The sequence below is a fragment of the Bos indicus genome, chromosome 15 (genome assembly GCF_029378745.1).
Source record: "Bos indicus isolate NIAB-ARS_2022 breed Sahiwal x Tharparkar chromosome 15, NIAB-ARS_B.indTharparkar_mat_pri_1.0, whole genome shotgun sequence".
Taxonomy (NCBI): domain Eukaryota; kingdom Metazoa; phylum Chordata; class Mammalia; order Artiodactyla; family Bovidae; genus Bos; species Bos indicus.
This window is the reverse complement of record NC_091774.1, coordinates 18,651,658-18,664,726: the sequence shown is the minus strand read 5'-3', so window position 1 is coordinate 18,664,726 and position 13,069 is coordinate 18,651,658. Positions and strand designations below refer to the sequence as shown.

Here is a 13,069-nt window from a genome sequence, read left to right as displayed (position 1 = left end):
CTTTGTGAAACAATGAGTTGCAGGTATCTGAGAGGTGGGAGACTCGGCAAACCCTTGTGGGCTGAACCCAGAAGGGTTCTTCTGGGTCTTTCTAAAAGGAATAACCCTTCTGCCAGTTCTAAAGCTCCTAAGTGAAGTGAAGTCGCTCGGTCGCGCCCGACTCTTTGCCACCCGCAATTCTATTTCCTATGGGCTCTTTATTAGAAACGAGAATTAGTCGTGAAACTCTCTTTTTCACGCCTACTAGTCAAGTTCAAGTTTTGTGGGCAAACAACAACAGCCAAAATAAATACGCTGGAGCCAACACTCAAGCCTCCACCCCACTTCGGGGCTAAATTATGTGTAGGCTTGTTAGTTAAACAAGTTTGATACCAGGTGGAGGAGGGAAAGGGAGGAGCGCGGAACGGCCCGCCCCTTCGGGATGGGATTGGTTCCCTCTCTCCCTCAGCGGTTCATTTTGCATCTCGGTTGGATACGCTGAGAGAAATATGTCATTAAGGTGTCATCAAAATTAGTCCTGTAGGTGTGGGCTGCTCCCTAGGTTTTAGATTTTCAAAGGGACGGGCTTCATTGGCTCTGGAATCAAGTACCTGAAACTGGTCTTCTGTAGCTTGAGAAATGTCATTGTAACAGGAGGCGCCAAGGAGCTTAAGGGTAATGCACACACAGTAGAGAAAATGACGAAAGTTCCTCAGGGGTTTGATTGCAGTTTCCTAAACGATGAAGAAGCCAGGAAGATCCTTCAGGTGCTGGAAAGAAATGAGGAGCTCCAGAGAGCAGAGAAGGAGAGGATCAGGTACCGAGCTAACTCTTTGTTCCCCCGGGTCTGGTGCACAGTTGAGGGGGGCGTCCGTGGCGTCCACCGAGCCCGGCGGGCGCGGAGCTTTCGCCGGGCACCTGTCTGAAGCTCGGGGACGTGCAGCCTCCGCCCGGGGCGCGCGGCGCGGCAGGGGGAAATCTGAAGAACCCGGGAGGCCTGGCGAGTGGTCTTTCCAGACGCCGCCTCCCGGGCCTGCTGCTCGGCGAGCTCCGCTCCCGCCGCGGGGGGCGCGCCCCTGCCCTCGGCGCGCGGCCGGGCGCCTCGGCGCGCTTCTCTCAGCGTGGGTCCCGCGCGGCTGCCCCGCCCCTCGACCGCGACACGTGGGCAGCAGTCGCTGCTTACGGTCCGTCCGAGGGTGGGGGCAGGTCGGTCAGGTGTCCTCCAAGCCGCCGCGTGGCGTGGGCAGGGCGGACCCGTGAGACTGGGCAGGGGGTAGCGCGGTCTTGGCCGGCGCGGAACCACGTGCTTGTAGAGTCCTCCGGGTCGTCCACTCTCGCCGCACACACTCTTGGAGAAACTTCCCCTCTCCACCCACGGGGGCAGTCAGCGAGGCCCAGGAGAGCTGGCACCTCACTGAAGGTCAAGTGTTTCCCGCCTCAAGAGCTGGATGGAGTTCGAGAAACTAGCCAAAGGGTGTGCAGTGAACTTAGCTGGAACTGGGGACGCTTGGGGTCGCTAGAATGGTTTGATCCCCTCGTGTGTGGTGCTTGGGGAAGATGAGTTGCTGCAGACCTTGACCCTTCACCTTATTGTGCGGTGTTACAGGTGAGGGATTAGTTACCAGGGAATGAAATCCGGAGATAGTTGCCTGAGATGTAAAGTAACCATTTTTTTCTGCTGGGGAAGTGTGGGATAAGTCCTGGAATCAATTAAAGACTTTCTCATCTGTCTTGGATTAAACCCACCCAAGGCCTTCTCCAGTGGACTATGGAAGAAAATTCAAAGTATCAGTCTCGGACCAAAAAGTGTGGCATTGATTGGAATTTAGAAAGCCGTTTTGTTTGTGAACAACTTGGTGGTGGTCTAAGTTCTGTGTTGCCACTTTCTCCAGGCATCACACTTACCCACCCACAAACACCCCAGCAAAAAAACCTCCAAAGATACTCTTCACATAGGGAAACCCTTGCTGGTTTTTTAGAAGCAATTAGAATACACTGGGCCCAAAGCCCTGTCTTCACCAGATATGGCTAAGCCCACCCCCAGACCCTAGAAATGACTCCTGTGGGGAGAAATGAACATTTGAAGTTTAAGGATGTGTATTTCATACCATCATAATCTGCCATTAGAAAAACAGGCTCTATCATTTCCTCAAACTGCAGAAGTGTGCCCTCCTGAGCCCAGTATATCCATACAAACACACACACACACACACACACGCACGCTTGTACCCACATGTGGGCACATGCAGTGTACACAGGCACACCCAACCTTGGAAAGGAGAGCTTTAGAACTGCACGCAGTTTTATTATTTTTTTTTTTTAACACATACTCCAAAAGGACTAAGAAACTGGTTGCTCTTAGTGTGTGTTCTTGGAAGTGTTTGTTGTTTCTGGAGAGGACTGGACTTCTTAAGTGGACCCAGTATATTTGGGGGGAAAGTGAGGGTAGAATTAGGAAATAATGTGGAGGGTAGCTTCCATTGAAGATGTTATCAACATCCTGCTAACTGTTCATGAAGTATAGTTTTTAGAAATAGTAATGTCATTTATTTTAAAATTCAAGGAAATTTTGACTTTTTGAATTTGACCTGATGCTTGCCTTATTGTATTTTCTCTATAGCAGCCTATGGTACCCATGGCAGCTGACTTTAGAGGGAAGTAGAATTACACTTGGGTGGCAAAGGCCTTTAGGCTAGGCCTTAGAAGGAAGCCTAAAACACACTTCATGGCACTCATATCCTAACTGGAACATCAGCAGAAAAAGCCATAATGCAAAGACAAAATCAATACTGTTAACTACTAAACAAAATTTGAAAAATAATAATAATAAATAATTAAATGACACCATTAAAACAGAAAAATAATTTAAGGAAAGCAGACACTTGAGCCCAATGCTCGAGGCAATTATTTCTAGTATTTTATTTTCCCCTGGTTGATTCCTGTGTCCCATTGTCAAATACCTATCATTGGATAGCGGTCTCCATGGGATTGCTCTGCTAATGAGCTCGCATGCATCAGTTTTAGTAGCGGATACTGGCATGCAGAAAAGCCCTGCAATGACATATCAACTTGGTTCTTCTACTCAATTTTTTATCATCACATTTTCCTAATCGAAAGTCAAGACACATGACATATAAATCAAGGGTATTATTGGGAGAAAGTACAACAGTCCCAAGAGATGCTCAGAGGCCTTTTTAACTATACTGAGGAACAGCCTCCAGATCTCTTGACCAGGACAAAAAGAGAAGGGGTTAAATGTTGAAGCTTGGAATGTTTGCTGGTTGAGGCCTATCTATGATAGCATTGAGCTATCTACAAGACAACTAAGAAGTATCCTACAGTTAGAAATACAGGACTACAGTATCATGCAAGGCCAGAGGTATCCAGAGGTGGATCTTAATAGCATAGAACTAGCTGAGTTCACTGTGCAGGAGATTGTAGCCCCACCTACAGAAGTGAGCTTCCCCTGATCTTCCTTCATTGGTACCAGAACTCTCTGACTCCACCTTACTGGGGAAGTATTTGCATTAAATATTATAATGTTTCAAATATATGAAGAGTTTATTCAAATTTTTAAGAAAACATGAAGATTCAAGTTGTTAAATAGGCAAAACATAGAAATAAGTCATTTATACTACTGTTTGGAATATATCCAAACAGTAAACAAAACATATGGGAAAATGTTCATCCTAACAGCAATTTTAAAAGAAGAAAATTGAAGTAATCTCATGATACCGTGTTGCACCTTTAAAAATAACAGAAAAGACTTGGTGAAGTGAAATGGATACATTCTGCTTGTTGTTAGTGGCATTCGAAATTGAATACTATCGTTTTGGTGAACAATATGCCAATACCTATGAAGACATGACTTGCTGTTGACCTAGTCATCCAATTCTTGGATGTTTCTCATTAGTAGGAGATTGAGGTGGAGAAGATGACCACACGAACATTTATTAAATGCTTCCTTTTAGGTAATAATAGTTATTATTGTGATAATAATAATAATAGCTAACATTTATTGGTCTCTTACTATATACTAGGCACTGTATTAAACATGTTATACATATTTAATTAATCCTCTCAATAACCTCAGGTACACAATTCCATTTCACAAAGCTGGAAACAACTTAAAACATAGCATAAGTTATGTTATATTAGAGGAAAAACAGCACATATACTCTCAGATATTGCAGTTTTACCTGTAAGCAAAAGAGTGGGAATTTTCAAATCTAAGTAAGAGTGCAGTCATTACAAAGGACAGTTATGAAGACATCATTATGTCCCATCCAGTGTGATATTTTAGTTCCATATTTCTGACTACCTTGGTTGTTTTGTATGCACCTCAAGCTTTTCATGGATGCAGTGGTGGAAAAAAATGTATGAGGCATTGTTCTGTGAAAAAGCAGAACACAAAATACTGCTTATGTTATTATTTCAGTTTCTTCTGGGCATCTGGGCACGTGCTTAGCAACCAGAAGAAAATAAGTAAAAATTTGTTCATCTCCTTTCTGTGACTCTCTAGGGCCTGCCATAGCTCTTGGCCTATGGGGAACATTCAGTAAATGTTTGCTGAAAGGTGTGGGCTTGCCCTGACAGCTGGGGGCTGGGCTCCACTGCCCTCAAGCCCAACACTGCCAAGATGGGAAGGCAGACCTGCGGGTAAGGATGCAAGAATCCTGGGCACATGCCACCTGGCTCTGGGAAGGCAGATGAGGGGAAGGGTGTAGGATTTCATGGCTTAAAGGAGAGGGAGGCCCTAGTCACAAGGTTCCTGTCTGTATAGCCCCTTGTAAATACTTGATGAAGGAATTAATGGTCTGCTCTGGCTGGAGTCAGAGGTTTCTGCAGTCCCTTGCTTTTCTTCCCATTTCTCAGTCTCTGTTTCACCTTCTTTTCATTGCCCAGTACCCTCTGCAGGATGGGATTTCTCCCTCCTGAACCCTGTCATGGACTACAACCACTCTGTTACACGTGTCCTCTTCAATCCTGTGAGTTTGGGATCTGAGCTACAGAAATTCTCTGAGATCCCATAATAGAAGTGAAAATTACAACTTAAATTCCAGTCTGTCAGTTACACTTCATTTTGGATTGTGGAAAGGTTTTTTTTCCTGGAAGTATTAACTTGGGTATGACTTTTTGGGCCTGGTACAGTCTGTGGTTCTAGCTGCAGTGAAGAGAAATGGCTGAGAGTTTAAATCACGATTGGCAAGTGAAAAATTTCCCCTTACTGCTCTCACACCTTGGAGAAAATATACATCTGTGTGTATACATACATAAATATACATATATATATACATAAATATGATACATAGAATAAAATGTGAAAAGCATCTTACACTTTACAAAAGTCTTTGGAAAACCCAACTACCTATCACCCTCACCACGCCCATCTCATAAGTGTGACTGAAAGTACTAAGAGATTATATCAAGTAGTCAGCACACTGAAGAGACAACAATAACCAAAATGTGTGTTTTTTTTTCTATTGCGGAAAACTTACAAAGTATACGACGTTATAGCACCTGATGTAATTAAGTTTAAAAAATGGCATATCCAGATTTAGACTATCTTTGCCCAGTGGCAAGATTGCAGCCCAGGATGGTTTTCCCATGCTTAGCTGTTTCAATTGATTTACACTAGTGTACCTGAGCTGTGGCTCAGTCTTGAGGAGGTCTGTATATATCAAAGTGGTGAAGTAATTGATAGCTGGTGGCAACTGTAGCGTCCTGCTGAGATTAAAAGCCAGATACACAGGTCTCCTGTCTCTTAGGCTTTCTGCCTGCTTTCTCCTCTCGCAGCAGGTAAAATCTGCCTCTGACAAGGACAGACTCAAGAAGCATCGAATACCTATTTATGGGGCATCTGTTATGTGCCAGACACTGTGCTGACCTTGAGGATACAGCAAAGAAATTCTGCTGCAAATGGCTTCAATCTATGAAAGTTTTTGGTTGGTGGTAAACCCTGTAAGATGAAGAGTTCATATATATGTAGCTTGCTCTCATGGAGCCCTGCATGGCTGAGGAAGGGACCGTGAGAACTGCATGGAGGTCATAGGGATGCCCTATAGGCTGGAGTGTTCTGATAATGTAACAAAGAATGGGGTCAACATCATGGATCTCTGAGGTGTCTGTACTTTTCAATAACATCCAGTTTAGTTAATTCCTTTAAATTGAGAGGAAAGCTTTCTCTCAAGCAGATTCTCCTGTCTAATTGCTCCTTAGATTGGTCTCTGTGGGCAATACATCTGGAACTACTCTACTATTATAGTTCCACACCTAATCTGTCAAAATAATTCAAAGAGTTAATGCTCAGAATAACCAAACAAGGTGAGTTTACAGCTTATTGTACAAGTGAGTTTGTTTTAGTGACCTTAGGAATTATTGACCTTTCATAATTTTTACTTTTTGAGTTTTTTAAAAAAATATAGCCAAACTGAAAATATATTAAGTAGATCAAAAGTTAGATGTGGGTCTTTTCAACTGAGAGTGGAAAAAAAGTTGAGACACTTAAGAGAGATGAAAGAATATGCTTGGCTGCATTTCGTTCTTACAATGAAAAGGGCTGAAATGCAGCCATGTGGGAAGTCTGCTTGAGAGAGTGGTATTAGCAGATAATGACAGGAGCCTGGTAAATAAGGGCTTTCCTGGTGGCTCAGCAGTAAAGAATCTGCCTGCCAATGTAGGAGACATGGTTTCAATCCCTGGGTCAGGAAGATCCCCTGGAGAAGGAAATGGTAACCCACTCCAGTATTCTTGTCTGGAAAATCCCATGGGCAGAGGAGCCTGGTGGGCTACAGTCCATGGGGTCGCAAAAGAATCAGACGTGACTTGGCAACTAAACAACAACAACAAATCCCAAGGTTGACGATTAGTGCCCTAGTTAGGTTTTGTGACATTATAACTCTTAAAGTTAGTTTTTATCCTCATCCTAAACTAATAAAGCAGGCATTTAGTCTCCATTCAGAAGAAGTTTAGGGAGGATAAGTAACTTGATTGAGATAATATTGCTAAGAAGCACTGGATTTGTGGACTCCATCAGCACTTACATCACTGTGCAGTACTGCTTTCTACAATGAAGTTGAAGTGATTATCCTCACATTGTCACGTAGCTTGTAACAGAACCAGCACTGAGGTCTTTGCACTTACAGATCTTGCTATTCATTGACCATGAAAATAGAGAACATACAATTCTAGGTAATCATGTGTCCTTGAAAGCAATGGCACCCCACTCCAGTACTCTTGCCTGGGAAGTCCCATGGATGGAGGAGCCTGGTGGGCTGCCGTCTATGGGGTCGCACATAATTGGACACGACTGAAGCGACTTAGCAGCAGCAGGACTTATAGCCCCCCAAACAGCTTCTCAGATAACTCTGAAGAACTTCTATGGAGAAGCATGGTTTTCAACACAGTTTTGTGTATTTTCAGAGCAAAGAACATCAAACAAGTCAAGGATACATTCCTTCAAGTTAAAAAAAAAAAAGAAAACAGATCAGCATGTACATAGCAAGTCAGTACAGCCTTAGCACCTGGGAAAGGAGTCTTATCATTTAAATAGTACTAGTTTTGGTATCCCAGGAAGAGAAGCATTTAATCTTTATTTTTAACATGCACATTCTTTACTTTTGCACATTCTGCCCTTTTCTTTAATAATTAAAGCAGATATACAATGTCTGTACACACAGACTGTTTTAGTTAGCACAAAGTTCAAGTTTACTCATGTATAAGCCAGAATGACTTCTCCGTACCTCAGTATGTGAAATTTTCTCTTATCACTGTTTGCTTTTTTAAAAAGTATATATGCATTTTGTAAGGAAATACTGTAAACTACTAAGATGGTTATCTCTTGGGTGTGATATTTATAGGAACTCTAACCATTTTATTATTATTTTATTCCTTAAAATTATTATAGATTTTTTTATTATTTCTTTTGATAATAAAGAAATGCAAGAGATACAAAATAACTGTATTTTCCTTCATAAGTATGACTTTAAATATCTGAATTTTTTCTGCCCTTTTCTTGATAATGTTTTATACATTTTGTAATGTTAATGTATTCATGGGTAAGTTCATTTCTGTACATCAGTCTCGAGTTCCTGTGGTCAAGGATTGGCTCAGGGATGAGAGCCTCATACACCTAGTAGGTACTCAATTCCTAATTAAATGAACCTTAACTTACTTCTGTGAGGGAACACAAAGTGAGAGAAGGATAGATCTGGGGATACGACATGAAGGGCAAAGAAGGTCAAGTTAAGGTTAGTCGGAAAATATTTTTCTTCCTATTAACATATTTGAGTTTTAAAACTGAGCTAAGTTGGCTAAGAGCCTTGCTGAAGCAACTCGGGTCTGTTTTTCCGCAGTTAGTTACTGCACAGGCCATAATATTGAGAGCCTTAGGCTCGCTTCACTTTGCCCAGGAATGTTTCCTTATTGGCCTTGCCAGTGGCCCTATCTAAAGGCTGTACTCAAAACACCAACTTGGCATACCACAGGAGCCAGCTTCCTCATTCCTCTGTGTGTTAGACTTTCTAGTGATGAAAGAGGAAATTAGGGGCTACAGCGACACCGAACTCACCACTTTCCAAAGAAAGGCTGTGGTGTTTTATATTTATATCAAGTTTGCCTTGGTTTCAACTTTAAAACAACACATGGAGTGGCAGTGGAGGAGGGAGCGGTCTGATCTGAGCTGGGAGAGGGTAACCTGGCAACCACTGCTCTGTTGTGTAGATCTGCGGTAAAGAGCTGGCCTCCAGGTGTCAGGAAGGGCGCGCCCTCTGAAGGCGCTTGAGTAGACTCTGTCCCAGGGCTCTCCCAGGAACTCTGCTGGTTCCTGGGCTGGTGGCACTGTAACTCCAGTCTTCACATGGCATTCTCCCTGTGTGTGCATCTGCCTCTGCTGTCTAAATTTTGCCCTCTTCATAAGGACACCAATCATACTGAATTAGAGCCCACACTAAAGACCTCATTTTAGCTTGATTACCTTTGTAAAGACCTTGTCTCCAAATAAGGTATTAAGGGTTAGGACTCCAACATATCTTTTTTGGAGGACACAATTTAATACAAAACAGTACAGGTTGTTCTCTATTTTAAAATAAATTACTGTAAACCACTATATCAACAATCTAAAGAAGAAACACATGTGATCATATCAATTGATGCAGAAAGGGCTTTGAAAAAAAAACTCTGTTGGCAAGGAAGGAATAGACCCTGATAAAAGGCATCTACAAAAAATCTTTTAGCTAACATAATACCTAATGGTTTAAGACTGCTTCCCCCCTTAAGATTGAAAACAAGACAAGATGTACAATCAATCTTACTGTTCCTACTTAACATCATAGTTGAGGTCCTAGCCAGGCAAGGAAGTAAATGATACACATATCAGAAAGGAAGAAATAAAACTATCCATATTTGCTAATGACATGATTGTTTACAAAGAAAAAAATCTACCAAAAGGAAAAAAATCCTAGAACTAATAAGTGACTTTAACAAGGTGGTAGGATACAAGATTAATATATAAAAACCTATTGTATTACCATATACTAATAATGAACAATTAGAAATCTAATTTTTATGGAAGAACAAAGGAACTGAATAGACAAAGCAATTTTGAAAAAAAAATTTGAAAGAATCACACTAATTGATTTTAAGACTTACTATAAAGTCATAGTAATCAAGATAGCATAGTATTTGTGAAGGGGAAAATTTATATGATTTAATGGAACAGAATATAGTCCAGAAATAGAACCCCAAAATACAGCCAATTGATTTTTTTCACAAAGGTATGAAAGCAATTCAATGAAGGATAGTCTTTTTCAACAAATGGTGTTGGAATACTTGGACACAAGGCCAAAAAAAATCTCATCACTTCAAAATTAAACTCATTAAATAGTTACTCTTTGAAAGATAAATACCATATGCTATCACTTATATGTAGAATCTAAAATATGACACAAGTGAACTTATCTATGAAACAGACTCACAGGCATAAAGAACAGACTTGTGATTGTGTTGCCACGGGGGAGAGGGGTGGGGGCGGGATGAACTGGGAGTTTCAGATTAGCATATGCAAATTTATATGTATGGAATGGATAAACAGCAAGGTCCTACAGTATAGCACAGGCAACTGTATTCAATAAACTGTGATAAACCATAATGGAAAAGAATATGAAAAATAATGAATTGCTTTGGTATATTAACAGCAGAATTAACACAACATTGTAAATCAACTATACTTCAATTAAATTAATTTTTTTAAAGTTATTCTTTATTCCTGCTCCCTCCAATTGCTGGCAGCCACCAATCAGCTTTCTGTCTATATGTATCTACCTCTACTGGACATTTCATATAATAGAACGTTCCATGTGATATGTTGGAGAAGGTGATGGCACCCCACTCCAGTACTCTTAACCTGGAAAATCCCATGGATGGAGGGCCTGGTGGGCTAAGAGTCAGACACAACTGAGCGACTTCTCTTTCACTTTTCACTTTAATGCTTTGGAGAAGGAAATGGCAACCCACTCCAGTGTTCTTGCCTGGAGAATCCCAGGGACGGTGGAGCCTGGTGGGCTGCCGTCTATGGGGTCACACAGAGTCGGACACAACTGAAGTGACTTAGCAACAAATGTGATATGTAACCTTTGGTGCCCACTTTACTCAGCATGTTTTGATGTCTGTCTTCCTTGTAGCATCTATCTGTACTTCATTCTTTTTTAAAATTGTTCTGAATGATATTTCATTATATGTATATACCACAATTTGTTTATTCATTCTTCATAAACATTTGGGTTGTTTCCACTTTTGTCTATTGTGAGTAGTGCTGCTATGAACGTTTATCTACAAGGATTTTGAGTTCTTGTTCTCCTTTCTTTTGGGTGTATACCCAGGAGTGGAATTACTGTGACATTTGTTAATTCTGGGTTTAACTTTTTAGGAACCATCAAAACTATTTTCATCCACACTCACTTTCATATAATTGTAATAGTATTATGTATATTTTTATGTGTAATATCTGACATAAAAATAACCCCTTCAAATGTAAGACTCTTAGTCAACATTTTTTGTGGCTGTATACTATTCTTCTACGTGTATTTTATAATTTAATTAATCATTCCAATATTTTAGGTGCTTCAATTTTCTCTTATTCTTTTTTGTTTCTCGTTATTGTTAACAAGTTCAAGCTCATACTGATTACTATACTGCAGGCCTATAAATTGAGAGATGAGTTGTTGGGGCTACTTTACTTAGAAAGCCAGCAGATCAAGAAGATGATGGACTAGTACCCCAAAGAATCATCTTACCTGAGTTAGAATTCGGGCTTCTTTTATATCTGGAGGGGAGGGGATGTGGCTGGTTGCAGACTTCTTGATGCCAGAATTCTTTGTTTTTGCATCTGTACATTTAGGTGTGATCACAATGTTCTTACAAACCTCCAACAAAACAAATATTATTCTCTGTTCTGCAGCTTTTTATCTCTATATGAGTGGGGAAAGTGTTATGCCTTTAAAGATAAGAGTCTTGAGAAGGGGCTATCCTGTATATTTCAAGTTACAGGCAACATTATTTTACAAATGGCTCAGAACCAGCATAACTAAGCACAAGCAACAGAGCACAAAGATTAGAGATAAAGGAATAGATTCAATATGGAGTCAGGTTTGTCATGCTGTGTTACAGTATGTTAAATAATGTCATTACAAAATTTGTGCTTACATCCTTAATTCAATTAGAAGTGTGTCGCTCAGATAAATTATGGGCTTCCCTGGTAGCTCAGCTGGTAAAAAATCCACCTGCAATACAGGAGACCATGGTTCGATTTCTGGGTTGGGAAGTTCCCCTGGAGAAGCGATAGGCTACCCATTCCAGTATTCTTGGGCTTCCCTTATAGCTCAAATGGTAAAGAATCTGCCTGCAATGCGGGAGACCTGGGTCTTGTATTCTTGCCTGGAGAATCCCCATGGACAGAGGAGACTGGAGGGCTACTGTCTGTGGGGTCGCAAAGAGTCAGACACAACTGAGCGACTAAGCACAGCCAGGTAAATTCCACAGTGTAGAATCATTATTCTATAATATAAATATTTTCTAAATTCTTGTTATATGTTGGGAAATGATTTCCAAAAAGTTCTACCAAATTGTACTTTGACTTGCAGCAGAAACTGTCCTTCCCAGGACTGAATTGTATTATTATTTTTAATCTTTGCTAATTTTGTAGGCTAAAAATTCTTATACTAGATTTAATTTCTGAAACTGTGGTTATAATGAATTTGAACTTTTTTCAAATGTTTACTATTAATTTACATTTCATAATTTATGAATTATCTATTTATACCTTTGCCTATTTGTATTTCAGAATTTATACTCAGAATGCTTCTTGTCACAAATAACAAATCTAATCATGGCTTTAATCCATTGGGAATAAATTGTTTGGAAATAACAAAGTATCTGGAAATAGGTCTGCTAGCTGGTTTAGTGGTTTAGGACGTCAGTTTGGTCCCTTTGTAATGAAAGATGGCTACAACTGCTCCAAACATCACATCCATGTTTAAGGTGGGAGAGAGGGGATAAAGGTGCAGCCAACTACATCTGTCCATTCGATTATGAAAGTGAAAGCTTTGCTGAATACTATCCCGCACACCTCCCCTTAACTCTCATTGACCAAATCCAGGTCATAAAGCCACTGGTTGCTTCAAGGGAATTGAAAATCAAGGAGTCGGATTTAAATGTTAGACTTAAATCATTTGTGATCCATCCTCTAGGACTGCACATTTTGATGCCACAACAAAATTAAAAAGGGGGGAAACTAGGGGAATGGATTCTAGAAAGCAAACACCACTATGACACAAAGTCTTAATGGGGTTTTTTCTTATTGCTTTTCTCTATACATGAAGGAAATTGACTTTTGTCCTATTTATGACAAATATGGAGAAGGAAATGGCAACCCACTCCAGTATTCTTGCCTGGAGAATCCCAGGGACAGAGGAGCCTGGTGGGCTGCCATCTAAGGGGTCGAACAGAGTCGAACACGACTGAAGTGACTTAGCAGCAGCAGCAGCAGCAGCATGACAAATATATTTCACAGATTTCATTGCACTTAATTTCTACC

General features: G+C 40.8%; 1 protein-coding gene across 3 annotated transcripts in view; it reads left to right on the top strand.

Moving 5' to 3' along the window:
- Positions 1 to 545: 545 nt before the first annotated feature.
- Positions 546 to 13,069, top strand: part of LOC109569844 (protein O-glucosyltransferase 3) — a 147,024-nt gene continuing 134,500 nt past the window's right edge. For 2 of the 3 annotated variants that reach the window (XM_070803364.1, XM_019975589.2), the window contains exon 1: positions 546 to 796. In XM_070803364.1, coding sequence (XP_070659465.1) covers positions 678 to 796 — 119 coding nt within the window. In that variant the 5' untranslated portion in view covers positions 546 to 677. The remainder of the gene's footprint in view (positions 797 to 13,069) is intronic. The other variant, XM_070803369.1, reaches the window with a different exon arrangement.